At 33.4% G+C, this 18,511-nt stretch overlaps 1 protein-coding gene across 2 annotated transcripts in view; it reads right to left on the bottom strand.

Annotated features, from left to right (window-relative positions):
* The window catches only part of TPR (translocated promoter region, nuclear basket protein), a 66,869-nt gene that overhangs the window by 39,561 nt on the left and 8,797 nt on the right, over window positions 1–18,511 (bottom strand). For both annotated transcript variants that reach the window (XM_055319089.1, XM_055319088.1), the window contains exons 7-24: window positions 18,382–18,474; window positions 17,703–17,783; window positions 17,536–17,623; window positions 16,672–16,812; window positions 16,181–16,272; window positions 15,718–15,915; window positions 13,866–13,973; window positions 12,650–12,876; window positions 11,836–11,996; window positions 11,051–11,184; window positions 10,813–10,961; window positions 9,206–9,368; window positions 7,837–7,971; window positions 7,139–7,279; window positions 5,643–5,808; window positions 4,106–4,272; window positions 2,970–3,122; window positions 2,456–2,572 (exon numbers count right to left, since the gene is read on the bottom strand). In XM_055319089.1, the coding sequence (XP_055175064.1) occupies window positions 2,456–2,572; window positions 2,970–3,122; window positions 4,106–4,272; window positions 5,643–5,808; window positions 7,139–7,279; window positions 7,837–7,971; window positions 9,206–9,368; window positions 10,813–10,961; window positions 11,051–11,184; window positions 11,836–11,996; window positions 12,650–12,876; window positions 13,866–13,973; window positions 15,718–15,915; window positions 16,181–16,272; window positions 16,672–16,812; window positions 17,536–17,623; window positions 17,703–17,783; window positions 18,382–18,474 (2,514 nt within the window). The remainder of the gene's footprint in view (window positions 1–2,455; window positions 2,573–2,969; window positions 3,123–4,105; window positions 4,273–5,642; window positions 5,809–7,138; window positions 7,280–7,836; window positions 7,972–9,205; window positions 9,369–10,812; window positions 10,962–11,050; window positions 11,185–11,835; window positions 11,997–12,649; window positions 12,877–13,865; window positions 13,974–15,717; window positions 15,916–16,180; window positions 16,273–16,671; window positions 16,813–17,535; window positions 17,624–17,702; window positions 17,784–18,381; window positions 18,475–18,511) is intronic.

Here is an 18,511-nt window from a genome sequence, read left to right as displayed (position 1 = left end):
AATTAAAGATCACACAAAGAAATGGGAAGACATTTCACACTCGTGGATTGGAAGAACAAAGATTGTTAAATTGTCTATCCAAAGCAATCTACACATTAATGCAACCACTATTGTATAAATACCATCATCAGTTTTCAGAGCTAGAACAACCAATCCCAAAATGTGTATGGAACCACAAAAGATCCTGAGTAGCCACAGCAATCTCAAAATAGAAAAGCAAAGCTGGAGGCATCACAATTCCTGATTTCAAACTATACTACAAAGTTGTTTTTTGTATTACAAAGCTGTATTACGAAGACAGTAGGATACTGGCACAAAAAGGGACATAGATAAATGGAATACAGTAGAGAACCCAGGAATGAACAACTATACGGTCAATTAATCTTTGACAAAGCAGGAAAGAATATCATATGGAAAAAAAATGTCTTCAACAAATGGTATTGCGAAAAGTGGACAGCAACATGCAGAATAATGAACTGGACCACCTTCTTATACCATACACAAAAATAAACTCAAAATGGATTAAAGACCTAAATGTAAGACAGGAAACCATCAAAATCCTAGAGGAGAATACAGGCGGTAACCTTTTTTGAACCGGTGGTAGCAACTTCTTACTATATATGTCTCCTGAGGCAATGGAAACAAAAGCAAAAATAAACTTTTGGGACTTCATCAAAATAAAAAGCCTCTGCGCAGCAAAAGAAACAATCAATAAAACTAAAGGGCAACCTATGCAATCGAAGAAGATATTTGCAAATGGTATATCTGATAAAGGTTATATATCCAAAATATATAAGAATTTATAAAACTCAACACCCAAAAAACAAATAATCCAGGTAAAAATGGGCTTAAGATATACCAAATAGACACTTTTCCAAAGAAGACAAACAGATGGCTAACAGACACATGAAAAGATTCTCAACATCACTCATTATCAGGGAAATATAAATCAAAACTACAATGAAGATACCACCTCACACCTGTCAGAATGGCTAAATTAACAATAAAAGAAACAAGATGTGGAGAAAGAGGAATCCTATTACACTGTTGGTGGGAATGTAAGCTGGTGCAGCCACTCCAGAAAACAGTATGGAGGTTACTCAAAAGTTAAAAATAGAACTACTCTAAGATCTAGCAATTGCACTACTAGGTATTTATCCAAGGATACAAAAATACTGACTCAAAGGGACACATGCACCCAAATGTTTGTAGCAATATTATCAATAATACCCAAATTATGGAAAGAGCCCAAATGTCCATTGACTGATGAATGGATAATGAAGGTGTTGGGGAGATATAATTATATGTTACACACACACACACACACACACACACACACACACACACAGAGGAATATTATTCGGCCATAAAAAAGAATGAAATCTTGCTATTTGCAATGATGTGGGTGGAACTAGAAAGTATCCTAAGTGAAACCAGTCAGAGAAAGACAAATACCATATGATTTCACTCATGTAGAATTTAAGAAACAAAACAAATGAACATGGAAGGAAAAAGGCAAACCAAGAAACAGATTCTTAACTATAGAGAACTGAGGTTTACTGGAGAGTGAGGTGTGCAGGGATATGGGTTAAATAGCTAATGGGGATGAAGGAAGGCACTTATATGAGGAGCACTGGGTGTTGTATGTTAAGTGATGAATCATTAAATTCTACACCTGAAAATAATATTATATTGTATATTAACTGGAATTTAAACAAAACAGGAGAAAAACAATAACCCATACCCCCAAAACAAAGAAGAAATATTAAAGAACTGTTCAAAATGAAACTTATGAGGACTGTGTAGCAATTTGGAGCAGGCTTTATGAAATAAAGGCTAAGTATAAATCAGATTAGTAAAAATACATGTGCACACATGACAGCAACACAAACCTAAAGTGAACAAGGGAAATGAGAATAATTTATAATATTGAATTACAGATAGATTTTTTCACTTTAGTTTCCAATGTTATTATGTTTGGCAATAAGGCAAGGATAATTCATTTTTGTCTTTATCTTTGAAGTACTTTGCCCTATGTTCTATTTTTTTTCTGTGTTCCATTTTTAAAGTAATTTTCGTGCATATACATACCACGTACATGTAAGCAATACTGAATTGTCACGAAATGAATGGTTATTCATAGACCACTAAGGTTAAAATGAGAAGTTAGTAAACTCCTTACATATATTTCTTTCCCATTCTATTTCAGTTTCTCATTTGAATTTTTATTTTTTTCCCTATTTGTGAAGATTGATTTGTTAATGATTATTGCACTAGTTACTTCAAGCATTCACATATACTTTTCAGCTGATCTTAGTCCAAGTCCACAACAGTGTAAATAACATTGCATTTCTGTAAGGTTCACCAATCTCTGGTAGGTATTAATATACTCCAAGAACTGTTCCCTATGATCAAATTTCATTTCTCAGTAATTGGCTACAAGATCAACACTTACTTGTTCCTGACAGTCACGTCTGGCTTGCTGTTCATTACTCAAAGCTGTGCTTGCTCTCTGAAGAGCTTCTTGTACTTCATTCTGAACACTATTAAGTGTTTTCTTTAACTCAGACAACTAAATCAAAAGAATAACATTAAACCAGAGTTAACTGCAAACTTACTTTATGGTAAAGATAGATTTTATAAAGCCAACTAAGTCCAGAGGGATTTCTTATACATTTAAAAGATAACTTGATGTCATTATCTGCACAAATTTTGCAGGTCTATATTCACTAAAATACCAGTCAATGTGCAGGCAAAGGCTTCTAAAAAGCAACACTGGTACCTACCCATAAAGTGGCTTAAAATAACTCAAAAGAAAACATGTACAGGCCTAAAGAACAGAGTAACACATAAAACTACTGTTAAATATGTGTTTATCAGTATCTCATGAGATGTACTGGGTGGTAACTGATGTGCTATTGAAATCTTTACACACATAAACGACTGACATGGTTAATAATCTAATTTACCTGATGTTCCATACTCTCTATGGCTTTTCTCTTGTCATCCTGAAGTTCCTGTTTTTCTTTCTCCACTTCCATTAGCTTCTTTTCCAACTGTGTCTGAAACTCAGCAGACTCTTTTAAACGAACTTCAATATTCTTACGTACTTCTTCTGTCACCTTTACCATCATCCAAATAACATGATAAAAAAATTATACACACTTAAAATTATAGTTTCCCTACATCTACACTAAATTTGAAAAGTACTAAAATTAATGTTTGCCATGTATTAAAAAAAAAATCCATCAATGCTGATCACAGAGTTTTAAAACAACATTTAAAACCTCATACTACCTCTTAACGTGGCTACTGGCCATTTTTCTTTTTTGAAGTGAAATTTCCAGTTCCCCATTTCTCTTGTCACCAAATCTGTCCATTCTACCATCAAAAGGTCTTTGCCCCACCACATATCTTGATTTCCATGACACCAACCACAAAAGGAGCTTTTAAAACTATGGCTGGTCCTAGACTATTGCTATAGACACTAAAACAAACTGTATCCTCCAATCAACTGCATTAATCTAATTGAGCAAATTCTGATGATGACATGTTGGAAAAAATCAAAAGCTCTAAATCTTATAGAATATAATTTAATATGACATTCAAAACCTTTCACATTTGGTTCTTGGTACATTTATAATTCTATTCCTCATTATTTCACTTTACAAAATCAATATACTAGCCAAACTGTTATTACCTGAAGTCTTTCTACTTGGCTGAGGGTCCCTAGTATATGGAATAGCCTTCTATCTTTGACTACCCAAATAATACTTTCTTTCAAGGTGGTGAACAAATACCATCTTTCTTGTAAAGTCACGCAGGAAACAACCAACCTCACTTCCTTCCATTCACACTAATATTTGATATGTACCTTTCTTATAGCAATTATACCCTCCTTTGTTTTACAAATTTTGTGGGTTTTGTTTTATCTGGCTTATCAGACTTAATAACTTTTAAGGTGCAAGAGGCAAATACAATGACATCCTCCAAACTCACATTTACTACAGTGCTTACAACAAGCTCATAATTAAAAAAAAAAAACAAAAGAAAACAAAAACAAAAACATTAATTGCATTTAAATGGAATTTAAAATTGTATATACCTGTTTTTCTTTGTTAAGAGATTCTTCTAAGCTAGTAACCATTGCTCGATATTGTTCCACATTACTAGTACTTGTTTTGAGTCTCTCCTTCAAATCATTCACCTGCTCTTCTGCCTGCCGTAGCTGACTCAGAAGATCATCCACATCTTCTTTGTTGCTAGGCTGACCTAAAAGATTTAAGAGCTTTCTTAAAATTAACATTTTAAATGACCTTAGAGATAACTGCTAAGAGTTCATCAAATTAGGATTAAGACTCAAATGGAGAAATACTTTTCTAAAAAGTGTATTTCAACCCATGCTAAGTACCAAAATACAAACAGGTACTTTGCCAGGATATTGTTATTTCTTATTAAAAAAAAATCGAATATTTGAAATGTGCTATTACAAATATTACAAAGATATTTAAAAGAGAAGAACACTAAATATTTGTACTAAATTGAAGGAGCTACTTGAAAATACTACCAGGTTCTTATTTAAACATTTTTTATAAACACTAAATCTTTTGTCATTCAATTTTCATTCTAAAATCCATGGGGAAGGAAGAAATTGAAGATTGAAAATGATGTTTTTATCATATATCAATAAGAAAGGACTATGGACTACTGGAAAATTACATATCCACTATACATTTATATGTCATATATATAACACACATATATGTACACACATACATATTATGTTAAGATTATATTATTATTATTTTTTAAAGATTTTATCTATTCATGAGAGACAGAGAAAGAGGCAGAGACACAGGCAGAGGGAGAAGCAGGCTCCATGCAGGGAGCCTGATGTGGGACTCGATCCCAGGACTCCAATTTCATGCCCTGGGCCGAAGGCAAGCGCTTAACTGCTGAGTCACCCAGGGATCCCCTATATTATGTTTTTTTAAGATTATCTGACCTGAAGGCTTTGCATTTGAAATGGTGTATTCATAAAGAGAAGCAAAATCTAATGAAACAAGTCTTTTACCTAAGGCTATGAACAATGATTATAAATACTACTCTAAAAGAGACCAAACAAATCATTATTTCTGTAAGAGGGCCTTATTACAGTTTTAACAAGTTCGAGTTGAAAATTCAAGTATTACCCCCCCCTCAAAGTATACATTTTTAAAGTATCAATAAATAATTTTAATCACTGGAAAACTATAGAGCATATCTTGGTCAGGTGCCATGCAGAACTATTCCGAATCTTCTGAGCCTAAATTTATTAATTTAAGCCTAAAACAAAGCTTTACTATATGAAAAGGGTTTTTTTCTCTTTTGCCATTATCCAGAAAGAATAAGCAATTATTTACAAGATATGTTATAAGCCTAAAAAAGTATTTTACTGGGGCACTTCGGTGGTTCACCTGGTTAAGCGTCTGCCTTTGGCTCAGGTCAGGATCCCAGGGTCTTGGGATCAAGCCTTGAGTCCTGCTCCCTGCTCAGCAGGAGGCTGGCTACTTTCTCTCCCTCTGCTTGTGCTCTCTCTCAAATAAATACTCTTTAAAAAAGAAGCAAAAAGTACTTTACTATCAGTCTACTTATTTATTTACCTTTACCAGTTCTCTGTGAGGACTGAGAAGCAAGCTGGACTTCCATATTACTGAGGTGCTGTTTCAATGTAGCAATTTCCTTTTGAGCATTTTTTAATAGTTCTTTTGTGTTAAGATGAAGATTTGTCTCAGTATCCAGCTGTCTCTTTGTATCCAAAAGTTGAACCTAAAAAGAAAGATACATTAATCCTGCAAACACTATAGGTTCATAAATAACTAGAAATTCACACTATCTTTTTGTAATACTTTAAATTTTGGCCCAGATAAAGTAGCAGAAACCAGATCTGAAATAACTGGAAAAAATAACTGTGCTACCTGAGACAGGAAACAAAGCAGCAAGCCCTATTAGTTCCCTAGCTTCCTGACTTAGGAGGGTCTAGGCTTTGATAAAGGGATATAAGACAGAGGCCAGCTGACTCCTTGAACTGAGAACATGTGACTGAGAGTACAGGAAGAATAAATTAACTTGAATTCCTAGGACAGAGAGCTGCACTGATAGAGTACCCTGGAGATTTGCAAAGGATCCCTGCTGAACATTTAGCAAAATAGTCATCAGTGCATACATGTGGAATTACCCCAGACAAGGTAAAAAATCCTCCAAAGAGACTGGAGTGAAGAGTGTCTGGTGCTCATAGACAGTCAGGAATAATGCCTGTTATAGCAGCCAGACTGAAAACACTCAATTCATTGGACACCGGGACTACTATTCAGGACGGCCTCATTTTAGTAGTGAGAGATAATTAGTTACAGACTGAGCATTGCTTTGGGCCTAACAAATCATAAAAAGGAACACTCAAGAGAATCAACTATTTTCAATTATTGCATCCCAGAACAAAACACAAGATTTATATGAATATAAAAATATCTAGCACCTAAGAGGGATAAAACTCACAATGTATGGCACCCAATCAAAAATTACTAGGCACAGGGAACCCTGGGTGGCTCAGAGGTTTAGTGACTGCCTTCGGCCCAGGACGTGATCCTGGGGTCCTGGGATTGAGTCCCACATCGGGCTCCCTGCACAGAGCCTGCTTCTCCCTCTGCCTGTGTCTCCGCCTCTCTCTCCCTCTGTGTCTCTCATGAATAAATAAATAAAATCTTTTTTTTTTAATTTTTAAATTTTTTTATTTTATGATAGTCACAGAGAGAGAGAGAGAGAGAGAGAGAGAGAGAGAGAGAGAGGCAGAGACATAGGCAGAGGGAGAAGCAGGCCCCATGCACCGGGAGCCCGACGTGGGATTCGATCCGGGGTCTCCAGGATCGCGCCCTGGGCCAAAGGCAGGCGCCAAACCGCTGCGCCACCCAGGGATCCCAAATAAATAAAATCTTAAAAAAAAAAAAAAATTACCAGGCATTCAAAGAGGCAAGAGAAACTTAACAGTTTGAAAGAAGTCTCTTCAAACCATGCTTCAGCAGGAGATGGCAGTGTACCTATATACCAGCTTCATTTCTGGAAATAAATGATTTACAGAAATTCATAATACTAATAGACTCACATCTAGATTTCTAGTAAGCGTATGCCTTTGTTCCACCTCATTCTCCAGCTTCTTCTTTAGATGTGATATCTCATGTTCCAATTTTTCTATCTGGCTACTAAGTCTTTGTTTGGTTTCTGTTTCAGATCGCTCTAATATTCCCTATAGTAAAAAAAGATTTTTGGTTATGCTTAAGAAAAAAGTGAAAAAAGAAAAAAAAAAGCAACACAAAGAAAATTAAAGGCTACAGAAAATTACAGGATTACAATCCACTTCAACATGAGTTAAAGTCTATAACCAAGAACGTCTTTAAGCATTTTTCATATTAAAGTATCTGTTTAATAAAGCAAAAATACAAACATATGACCAAAGTCATTCAGATTTCCTAAAGTTTTAAAAGAAAAATTAAAAACCAAAAATTTAATCTTAAAAAAAAACCACATAGGACTCTGTAAATATATATGAGGATGAAAACTGCCAACTGCACAGTTTCAATCAGTTCTGTTTCAAGGTTTTATTTAGAATATTTCAAGGTTTTATTTAGAATATTGACATAAACCTCAAAATGCAATTATCATCATAATGTGATAAAAGTGACACAAAAATTTTCTAAATTAAGAGCCCATGAGGATACATTACTACTTTACTTTTACATTTACTTTAAACTACTTAGATTTAACTTTGAAAATTTTTTTCTATAGGTGTTTTTATCTGGTTACCTGAATTGTTTGAAGATTAGTCAGCAGCAAGTTTTGTCCTCTTTGTTCAGCTAATAAAGACTCTCTTTGCTGAGAAAGACGGACTTCTGACAATTTAAGCATTTCCTTTTCCTTTTTCAAGTTTTCTGCTCTTACCTTGAGGCAAATACAAGTAAAAGAAAGAGATGCTGGAAAATAATGTGTTAAATGCAGTAATACCATTATATATAATTAAAATGATCCTTCATTACTATGTATTTCTTAATGCTAATTAGAGATAACATCTCTTCGTTATAGAAGAATTTATAATTCTTTAAGTTTCATGTGTTGAAATATGAAGCAAAAATTATTGGGAGTATCATATCAAATGAAAAGATCCTACAATTACCACAAATATTTATGATATCTTTACTCTTAACAAATCAGATTAAAAAAATATATCTACAACAGAGTAAAAGCAACAAAATTGCAAAATTTGCTATCATCATACCTTCAATACTACAAAATTATACAAGTTTTATAATCCCAGCTTGGCTTCTAAGTATCTGAGAATGCTGACTGACTTATTTCAACTTTTTTTTCCTCATAAAGAGGACCCTCCGAGTCTCAAAAGATTTGGGAGCTTGTTCTGAAAATATCCTCAAAGTATTCACATTTACACAATAAATCATAAATAAGCAATCATAAAACTTACTCCACCAGTTTGAAAAAGTGATACCTCCATCCCCACAAATGAGTGGGAGTGCATAATAATCAAAGAATGCAGCCAAAAGAATTAGAAAACCTAGGTTTAAGTCTCAACCAACCCATCTCTCACAACTATCCTAAAATCCTAAACAGGAAATCACTTAACTTTTGAGTGTTTCTCAAAAGGTAAAATGGGGGACAGCTGCACCTTGCTCACAAATATGATCAAAAAGTTGTGTGGTAACTATAAAAAAGTAGAAATATAAAAATTCATCATTAAGAATCCAGAGTTCAATTGAAAGTACTGTCCATTTCTAACAGGCATTTGTATACATGTTGAAATTCAGCAATGTAACTTAATGCTAATAAAATTTTCATATTGTCTTTTATCAGGAATGAGCAAGAATGAATACAATATTATTTTCCTTGTTATAACTGGAGAAAGAGTGACTTATAAATTTAATATGAAATGGAAGACTTGTCAGGAAATCTTAATCCAAAAAACCAAACTTTTCCTGGTTTAGTTTTGATAGAAACAACCACTGGATTGATGCACAATCGGATATTTGGAAACTACGTAATGATACTTGAAATCTACATATCTGTTACACATCTGTATCATACAGTAAAACAAAGTAATAACTAAAAAGCAAATGTCAAATGCAATTTATAATGCAAGTCAGATGAAGGAAATTGGTCTCACTTCTGCAACAGCTAGCTTTTCATTTGCTCCTCTCAAATCTTGTGTCATTGTATTGATGATCTGTTCCTGCTTTTGAGTTGTTGCGGTGAGTTTCTGATTTCTCTCATGTAAAGATGTGATTTCTCGACGATATCCTTCAACATTATCTTGTAGCATTTCATAACTTAATACAAGATAAAAGTAATTCTATAAGCAACTGAAATACTATATTCTAGCTTAGTCCCCCCTTTCTGTTATTTAAAAAGATTTTATTTATTTACTTTCAAGCGAGAGAGTGCACGGACAAGCAGGGGGAGAGAGAGGAGGAGAAGCAGATTCCCCCACTGAGCAGAGAGCCCGATGGATCCCAGGACCCCAGGATCATACCTGAGCCGCAGACACTTAACCAACTGAGCCACCCAGGTGCCCCCTAGCTTAGTTTCTTAAAGAGCTTCATAATAGCTTAATTTCACATGAGTAACAATATGAAAAAAGTAGTTTGTATAATAATGTAAAACCCTCAACTCCAAATTTAATAGTGAAATTTAAATTTTATAAATAAGCTTTAAATCTAATTTCATGCTGAATTAACTTTTAAAGCTAATTCCTGGGATCCCTGGGTGGCGCAGCGGTTTGGCGCCTGCCTTTGGCCCAGGGCGCGATCCTGGAGACCGGGATCGAATCCCACATCGGGCTCCCGGTGCATGGAGCCTGCTTCTCCCTCTGCCTATGTCTCTGCCTCTCTTTCTCTCTCTGTGACTATCATAAATAAATAAAAATTAAAAAATAAAAATAAAAAAAATAAAGCTAATTCCTTTATAAGAAGTTTAATCACATTCAAAATAATACCAATATCATGTTGCTATATCAAACATTCACCATGACACAGTATGCAATTTAAGATATTTATGCATGGTTAGAGAGGGAGTTTTCCAGATCCTTTTAACCTCTATAATTCTTCCTAATTTCTATGTGCTTGAAAACTTACAAAATGACTGGCTACAACTATTAGCATAGGAGAAAAAAAAAAGTGCTTTTACGTAGAGTATCACATTGTTGGACTATATGGAGGAAACTACCCGCCATATCCTTACAAAAACAGCTTTTTATCATGTAGTATACAAGAAATAAATTTTGTTGTAACTTGCTAAACTAATGAGTATTCAATGGATTAACTGGTAACTATAAAATTTATAAAGGGCTTACTGGTACTGTAATCCCTTTATAAATGACCAAAAAAGTAAATTTTCCTAAAATTATCTAGCACTTGCTTCCCTAAAAAAGGGAAAGCTGAATGAAATTTGCTCACATGCCTCATTCTCTGATGCATTTATAAATAAATAAGTCCTTCAGAAGCAGTAGATCCTTGAATCTTAGGAAGGAAAACTAACAACATTCCTCACATCAACTTCAACTTATCAAATAACTACCTGGACTCCTGAGGAATGCCTAAGAAAATCATAAACCAATACTGAAAAATTAAACCTCCACAGCTTCTCATCCTGGAATAAATATGGTCCACAAATAAGTAACAATCCTGCAAATTAGTTCTTGAATTTGACTTATTTAAATATTGAAGTTTAGACTATTTATTTAGACTATTACTTTTTGAACAACAGAAAATTTACCGTTTAGAAGCAAAATCTAGCTGTGTAGAAATTTTGGTATTTTGTGATCGCAAATCTGTAATTTGATCCTGAAGTTTCTCGAGCTGCTCATTTTGTATTTTTTCATTATCTGCCTTTTCTTTTTTGTAATTCTCAAAAATTTCCTGCAACTAAATATTGGAGAAATTATTGAAACATGACAACCTGTGTTCTCCAAGAACCTAATCCAAGATATAGGTGTACAGGTGTGGGGTCTTACCTGTTTAAGGGCAGCCTTGGCTTCTATGGCCTCTGCTGACTCAATTACAGGTACTGGAGCAGGAGTGGAAGCAGTCTGAGATGTACTTGAACGTTTCGGAGTTGATGCAAGAGAAATATCCTCTAAGCTTGAAGCTTCAGAAACGTAAAAAGAATGATATAACATTTATCACTACCAAAATAAGTTAGACTTATTCAAATGAAATGGTAAGATTACAGAAATTATAAAAGAATTATAAAAGAAGGAATCTACTAACCACCTTATTAAAACTATTTTGGAAAAAAAAAACTTTTGGTTTTTGGCTAGAGACAACATTTGCAGATGAAATGTTAAAACAAAACATAATTAAAAGGTCATGGACATGTCATGTATGGCACAGGAATATGGTCAGTGACATGTGGTAACTGCACAGTGACAAAGTGTAACCAGACTTTTTGGAGAGTTATTTCCTGTTGTATGGAAATGTCAAATCGCTATGAGGTATACCTGAAACTAAAAGCATAGTGTATGTCAATTATACCTAAAAATACATAAACATAGTAACTTATGGACTCTAAGATGCATATTTTTCAGCAATGGTCAGCATTTCTTTTTTCTTAGATCTAAAATAACTGTATGTTTTAGGATTGGTGATGTAATAATCAATCATATATGGTAGTTAAATTTGAAGTTACCATTCAGTAGAGTGGACAGTACTTACGTTGTAAGATCTATTCTATAATATACATTTTAAAAAAATTTCCCAAAACAACTTAGATTTTTTAGGATAACATATAAAAACTTACGTTGTAAAGGAATGGCAACTCCTCTTTGCGACAACAAAATACGGTACATATCACGCTGACGAACTATAGAATCAACAAGCTGCATTTGATGTTGTCGTGACTCACGGAGTTGTTCTAATTCAGTGAGGGCATTCTCAAGTTTTAGCTGAAGCTCAGCAATTCTGTAGAAAAGGAAATTAGTCTATTTCACATAACGGAGAATGAGAGGCAGTTATAATTTCTACTATAAACTAATAAACATTCTACCATTTGTCACATCATTAGGATAATATTTTTGTCTCTTTAATCCTTTCTATCATCTGCTAAGTATTTTAAGATCTACTTTTGAAACTTCCACCATACAGAACTCAAATACTCACCAAAGTTACCTGAAAAATCTGTTTGCAAAAATCAAACTGATTCCACTCAGTCCAAACACCCCAGTCTTCTTACTTTCATAATTATTGCTCTTTCCCTAGCACCAAACACTTTTTTGGGAAAAATTCATTACTCTGCTTGAGTAATTACGACATTATCTTTTCCACAAAGCCTCGTCTGTTCCCTGAAACCTAGGCTAGGTCTAGGCTCCCACGATAGGTTTATATTTGTTATAGCACTAATCACACTGAACTAAAATGATCTACTTATCTATTTTATTCTTAGGATCAATCTCACCCACAAATTGAGATACCGGAGAATAAAATGTTTTTTTGTATTGTTGCTCAATTTTTTTTTCTCCTAAGTCACCATATTCCTAGTATACAGCACTATTAAAGACACATAAGAAATTTTCAATAAATATTTGCTAAACAAACCAAGATAGTCAACTGCTTACTTGGATGAAGTTGTTTCTTGTTCCTCTCTTTCTCTGGTTTCCCCAAGTTCCCTAAGGGCCACTAAGAGACGTTGATTTTGCTGCTGAAGCTCTTCAATATTTCTATAAGATACTAGATGCTGTGATATTACTTCCGATGAACTACTTATATCAGCAGAGCTTACTTCCTCATCACGAATTACATGATTGCCCCTTGCTTCTTCAAGTTCCATCAAAAGCACTCTAATCTAAAAACAAAGTTTTAATGTTACCAAATAGTATTGATGTTGATTCTGGAAATGTTTAGAATAAAAATTTTCAAGTGAAAATATTACTTTATGAACAGCATCAGTTAGCATTATTTTTAAAAAATTATTATTGTTTTAGATATTAAAACCTAAAAAATTTTAGTGGGAAAAATTATTTTTCATTTCTATAAAAGTGTGTAACAAGGGCTGTTATTTAAAAAAAAAAAACACCAATTCCCTATTCTAGAAGTATAGCTCCACTTTTGTAAAATACTGACTAAATAAAACACAAAGAAATATATACCTGTACATGTTTTTGCTTGTATTTGTGTGCTTATGTATGTATTATTTGGTGGGGCAGAAGACCAGTATGAAAAACAGATTTATTTCCATTCATATGAAGTTTTTATGTGTGTGTAGTATGTTGTATAAACCCACACACAAAAATGAGAATAAAATATATGTATAAAATAGATCTACATTTCCTGACTTGTGCATTTGGGAAAAAAAAGTGGCAGAGTAATGTATATATGACTTTATTCTAGTAAAAACAATGGATACTTACATATGTTCATGAATGCTCACGGGTTTGTGTATATATATATATATGTGTATACACATATACGTACCTACACATATATATGTATATATGTATACATATGTATATATAAAGACCTGAAAGAATATACACCAGTCTGTTAATGCTGGTTCTACTCTGGGACTTGGGCAGGGTTAGAAGACTTTTATTTATCCTTGAATTATTTCATTTACCTAAAATTTGAATATTTATCAAACACAGACACACATACAAAAAAAGAAGGGCTATTAAAAAAACAAAAAACAACGACCAGGCTATAATTCACTAGAGTCTTATTCCTAACGAGAATTTCATATGCAGTAATTCTTACATACATACCTGTAAACAGACTTAAACATTATTGGGTAGTCTGGGGAAAAAAAAAATAGGAAAAGAAACAAAAAATTCTAACCTGTTGTGAAAGATCTTTTATTTGTATTTCCATTCTTTGATTGTCTCTTTCAAGCACAGATGAATGTTTGTTAGCTTTATCGGTGTCTTCCTGTAATCGCTGAATCTCCTTCAAAATGTAAATTAAAGTGAAAATTCTACATTTCCTTCTAAGATCTATACAAATGAAACAGTTATATAAATAATAAAAAATATACAGTGCTTGTATAACATTGTCAACTGATAAATTAGAAGTCTATTTATAATATAGTAGTTACTGAAGAGTAATTCTCTACAAATATGAACACACATGTATCTTAGTATCTTAAGTACTGCTTTATCATTATCACGACATGCAAACAATGGAGAATTTGCTATCCCTCCAAATTAACTGTAAATTACGATCTTACAGCCATACCAAATTAATAGTGTATATCAAACGATGTCACAGAAATATTCTCTAAAGCTGTGTTATTAAAACGAAAATAAAGGACTATAGTATAATGCCAATTATATTACACTACTTACATGGAAGCAAACATCAAAGTAAAAAATGTTGGGTAAAATGTTTAAGGCTTGATTTTATAAAAAAAGACTTTGGGAATTAATTCTAAAGCAGGAGCAGCCAATGTCACAAGGCTGTTAAAAAGATAAAGCTTATGCAGTGCTTTGGTAAGTTCTGCATCCCAGCATCACTAAGTATTTAAGGGCACAATTTTAAGAATTGTGTTTTGCCTGGAAAACTCCCTCTCAACTGTGAGAAACTGGAGAAGATCTAATTATACCCAAGGGACCTCTTTACAAACCACAGGGTTGAGGGGGAGGGGTGGATTTTTAAAGGGAACATTTTATCAAGGCAAGACTGCTACATAACATATGACCTGGGAGAAAAAGACCAGTAGATTTAATATACCTGGATTTAAACTGATATCTAAGCTGTAATAGCAACAGTAATAAAATTTTAATCAGTTTGAATTAGGGATACAACTTATTTATACTATTTTTTTCCCAGGAAAAAATTTTTTATCAGTTTCAAACAGCAGATACAAAAGGTTACTGAATTTTCTCAATAAAACTTGTTTAATAAATCTTGACTTTTTTCAGCAGTATTAATAGTTGTATCCTAAAAGTAAAATTATATGAATATATTATTTTAAGTTATTATCTAGTAAAAAGGTATCTTAAAAGATATTTATGAATTTTCTTGCAAAAGAGTAACAAAATAATGTATACAAAAACTTTCAAAGTTGTGAAATATTTTAAAAAAAGGAGTTCTTCTCTATGGTTAAACATTACCATTTCTAGACAGATTATCAGAACTGTCTGATAAAGAGTGACTATGACAAATTTGCAAAAGTTCTGCTACAAAGAGATTGTTATTTTAATTTGAACAGTAGCCCAAGGAGAGTTGGCTATTCATCATCACTATAGAATGCTATAGAAAACATCTCTAATGTCTTAAAAAATGGAAAAAGCTCCCAAATTTTTAGCCAAATAAGAGCATTTCATGATTACAGGTGTTTAATAATGCTGAATTACCCTATCACCAAAAAGAATTAGCCTTTTCTAACTCAAATACTTTATTTTTTTGAGAGAGTGAGGGACTGCACACACATACACATGCAGATAGGGAGAGGGAAAGGAGGAAATGGGGAGAGAATCTCAAGCAGGCTCCATGCCAGCGTGGCACCCAATGTGGGGCTCGATCTCATGACTCTGAGATCATCACCTGAGACAAAATCAAGAGCTGGATGGTTAAACAACTGAGCCACCCAGGCGTCCCATCAAATACTTTAATTCTAATTAAGAATTACCTACTAAATCATCTCTTATATGTATTTTCCCCACAGCTAAAATTTAAGAGAGGAACCAACCTTCATCGCTTGTTCCAGCTTAACAGATAAACTTGCCACAGCCTTCTGTGCACGCTCATACTCCTCACGCTGACGTTTCAAAATTGGTGCTTTGGCTTCAACTTCTTTCACTATTTCATCTAGGTACTTGTTAATTCTTTTATTCTCTAGTTTTTCCAAAAGCAACTGATCCTGAGTTTCCACATAAGCATTATACAGCTGAAAGGAAAGGAGAGGTCATTTCAAATCTAAGCATAATAACAGAAGCATATAATTGATTAGCTTTGTAACAAACATGCATTATTAGCACTTAAACAAGATGGAAATGTTTACTATATGTTAGAAGAACCGGGACCAAGAAAGCTTCTCTTACAATGATCCATTAATCATCAGATGATTTTAAGAATAATCTTTCTGAGCATTACACATTTCAGCAAATTTCCTTTTGCTGAAAGGAAATAATAAGATTTAATACCATTCTGACCTCAGTTAATTTCATGCCAGGTTTCACTATCTTAGCCACAGCTGCTGCAGTAGGAGACATAGCTGCAAGCTCTTCTTCAGATAATATGGCTCCTGTACCAACATATAGAAATCTAGTGTTATTTCTGTAATGTTTCACACTAAAGCCAGTAATATATTTTCCAAAATGAGTATGTTCCAAGTAAGACACCAACTAAGCATTACATACAAATTCCTGAGATTTTAAATATGACATCAAATTGTCATCTAAAATCTTTTAGCTAAATGTAGCTAAAAATGTTCTGGAAATTGACACACAATTATGTGTGATCAAATGGTACTTATATTTGACAATATGGTAAAGATATAGATAAGTACTAATTTTACACTAAAAAAAACTCAATGGAGTTTCCTACAACACAAGAGAAATACTATTAGTGGAAATTAGTAAGAACGATGTAGGAAGTCCTTGTATTTCGTTCAAGTCATTTATAAGCATCTTCCAATCCATACCTTTACGTTTTGTGGCAGAAAGCAGGTCATTTGCATTCTCTAATTCCTTCTCCAATTTCCCAATTTTCTCAAGCATTTCTTTTTCCATTTGATCTTTAGATTCCTCCACTTCTAAAAGATGATCTTGTATTGCTTTATTGGCTAAAAACATTTTTAAAGACAGAATATCCACACACTATTAAAATCTTGGGAGTTTATAAAATGTAACAGCATAGTCATTATTTTTCCCTTCAGCAGAATTTCTAAACAGGCTAAGGTTGCCAGTTACCCTCTGAAAATTTATTTCTAATTCCTGAAATGTCCTTGCCTAATGAATCTATTTCTCCTTTTGATATCTTTTTCCATGGGGAAAATTAGGGAACTCAAATTGTCAAAAAGTGGCTCTAAGTATCTCTTTGGTTTTATTCTGATCTTTAGCTAGAACATAAGAAATGACTAGAATAGATCACATAGACAACTTATACTAGCAAACAAACAAAACAAAACAAAAACCAACCACCAAAACCAAAAACATATTAAAAAGAATACAAGAAAACTAAAGATTTTAAAATACACAGATTTTAACCTAAAAAGTGAGGCTTATATATGGATTAAGAGAATACCCAAACTATAAAAAATTTCCTGTTAGAAACCAGACCATAAAAAAAAAAAAAAATAGAAACCAGACCATACATAACATGAAAAAAACTCTGAAAAACATTAACTATCTATATTTTCAAATACCCTATCTGTTTAAAATAAAATTCAAAGTTTCTTAATCTAAGAATCTTTCTTCTATACTAAATTTCAACTCTATTAAGGTCAGTCTAATTTCTAAATCCAATAATCTACACACAAAATAATCTTCCCATAATTAAATTTTACCTTCTCCAGCTTCCTTCAAAAGTTTGTGTAGTTCATCCACTGCTCGGGTCAGTTCATTGCTCTTTGCCTCGGAGTCATCAGCAGCACTCTAAAATTTAATCTTAAAAAGTTACTGGACATCTAAAAATGCTGTATTAGAACAATAAAATGTGTAGTTGGGCATTTACCTTGTATAGATTAGAGAGCTTTATGTGAGCATTTAACTCATTGTGGAATTTCTCTTCCATACTGGCCTGCTGTTCCTTGGCCTGCAAAAAAGACCCAATTACAGCAATCTCGCTTGAACTGAATTTTGTTTTTGTTTTTAAAGATTTTATTTATTTATTCATGAGAGAGAGAGGCAGAGACACAAGCAGAGGGAGAAGCAGGCTCCATGCAGGGAGGCTGATGTGGGACTCAATTCCGGGACTCCAGGATCATGCCCTGGGCCAAAGGCAGGCACTAAACTGTTGAGCCACCCAGGGATCCCCCTGAACTGAATTTTGAAAGCTCACTGAATGTTAAAATGAAAAAATCCAATTTGTAAAAAGATAAAAATTAACATCAGTTTTCAGGATAAAGATGAATGACCTTAAAGATAAAATATTACTAATATTTTTATCTTAAAGTATAATACTTCAATGATATTAAAATTAACCATATTTATTTTCAGACAATATTTTGGATCTAGCATACAACTGTCATTTCTGAATCTAGCCATTTTAGCCTAGCTATAGCATATGAAAGTGTCCTGGCCATTTTATGGTACCAGAAACAGATTAAAACATGAAATCATTTAAAAAATAATAGCCTCATTAGTGCTTTAATATTTTTACAAAAGAGAAATTTTAAAGTGGTCATCTATACCTCTTTCAGTTTGGTCAACAGCTCTTCTACATGTTTTTGAAGATTCTCATTTGATGTTTTCAAGCCACTCATCTGTTCTTCCATTCTAGAAACCTAGAAACAGAAGAGTTGGGTGGAGAGAGGATGTTGT

Source organism: Nyctereutes procyonoides, unplaced genomic scaffold, assembly GCF_905146905.1.
Source record: "Nyctereutes procyonoides isolate TBG_1078 unplaced genomic scaffold, NYPRO_anot_genome, whole genome shotgun sequence".
In the NCBI taxonomy this organism is placed as follows: domain Eukaryota; kingdom Metazoa; phylum Chordata; class Mammalia; order Carnivora; family Canidae; genus Nyctereutes; species Nyctereutes procyonoides.
The sequence above is the reverse complement of the archived record's forward strand: the minus strand, read 5'-3'. Positions and strand labels throughout refer to the sequence as shown.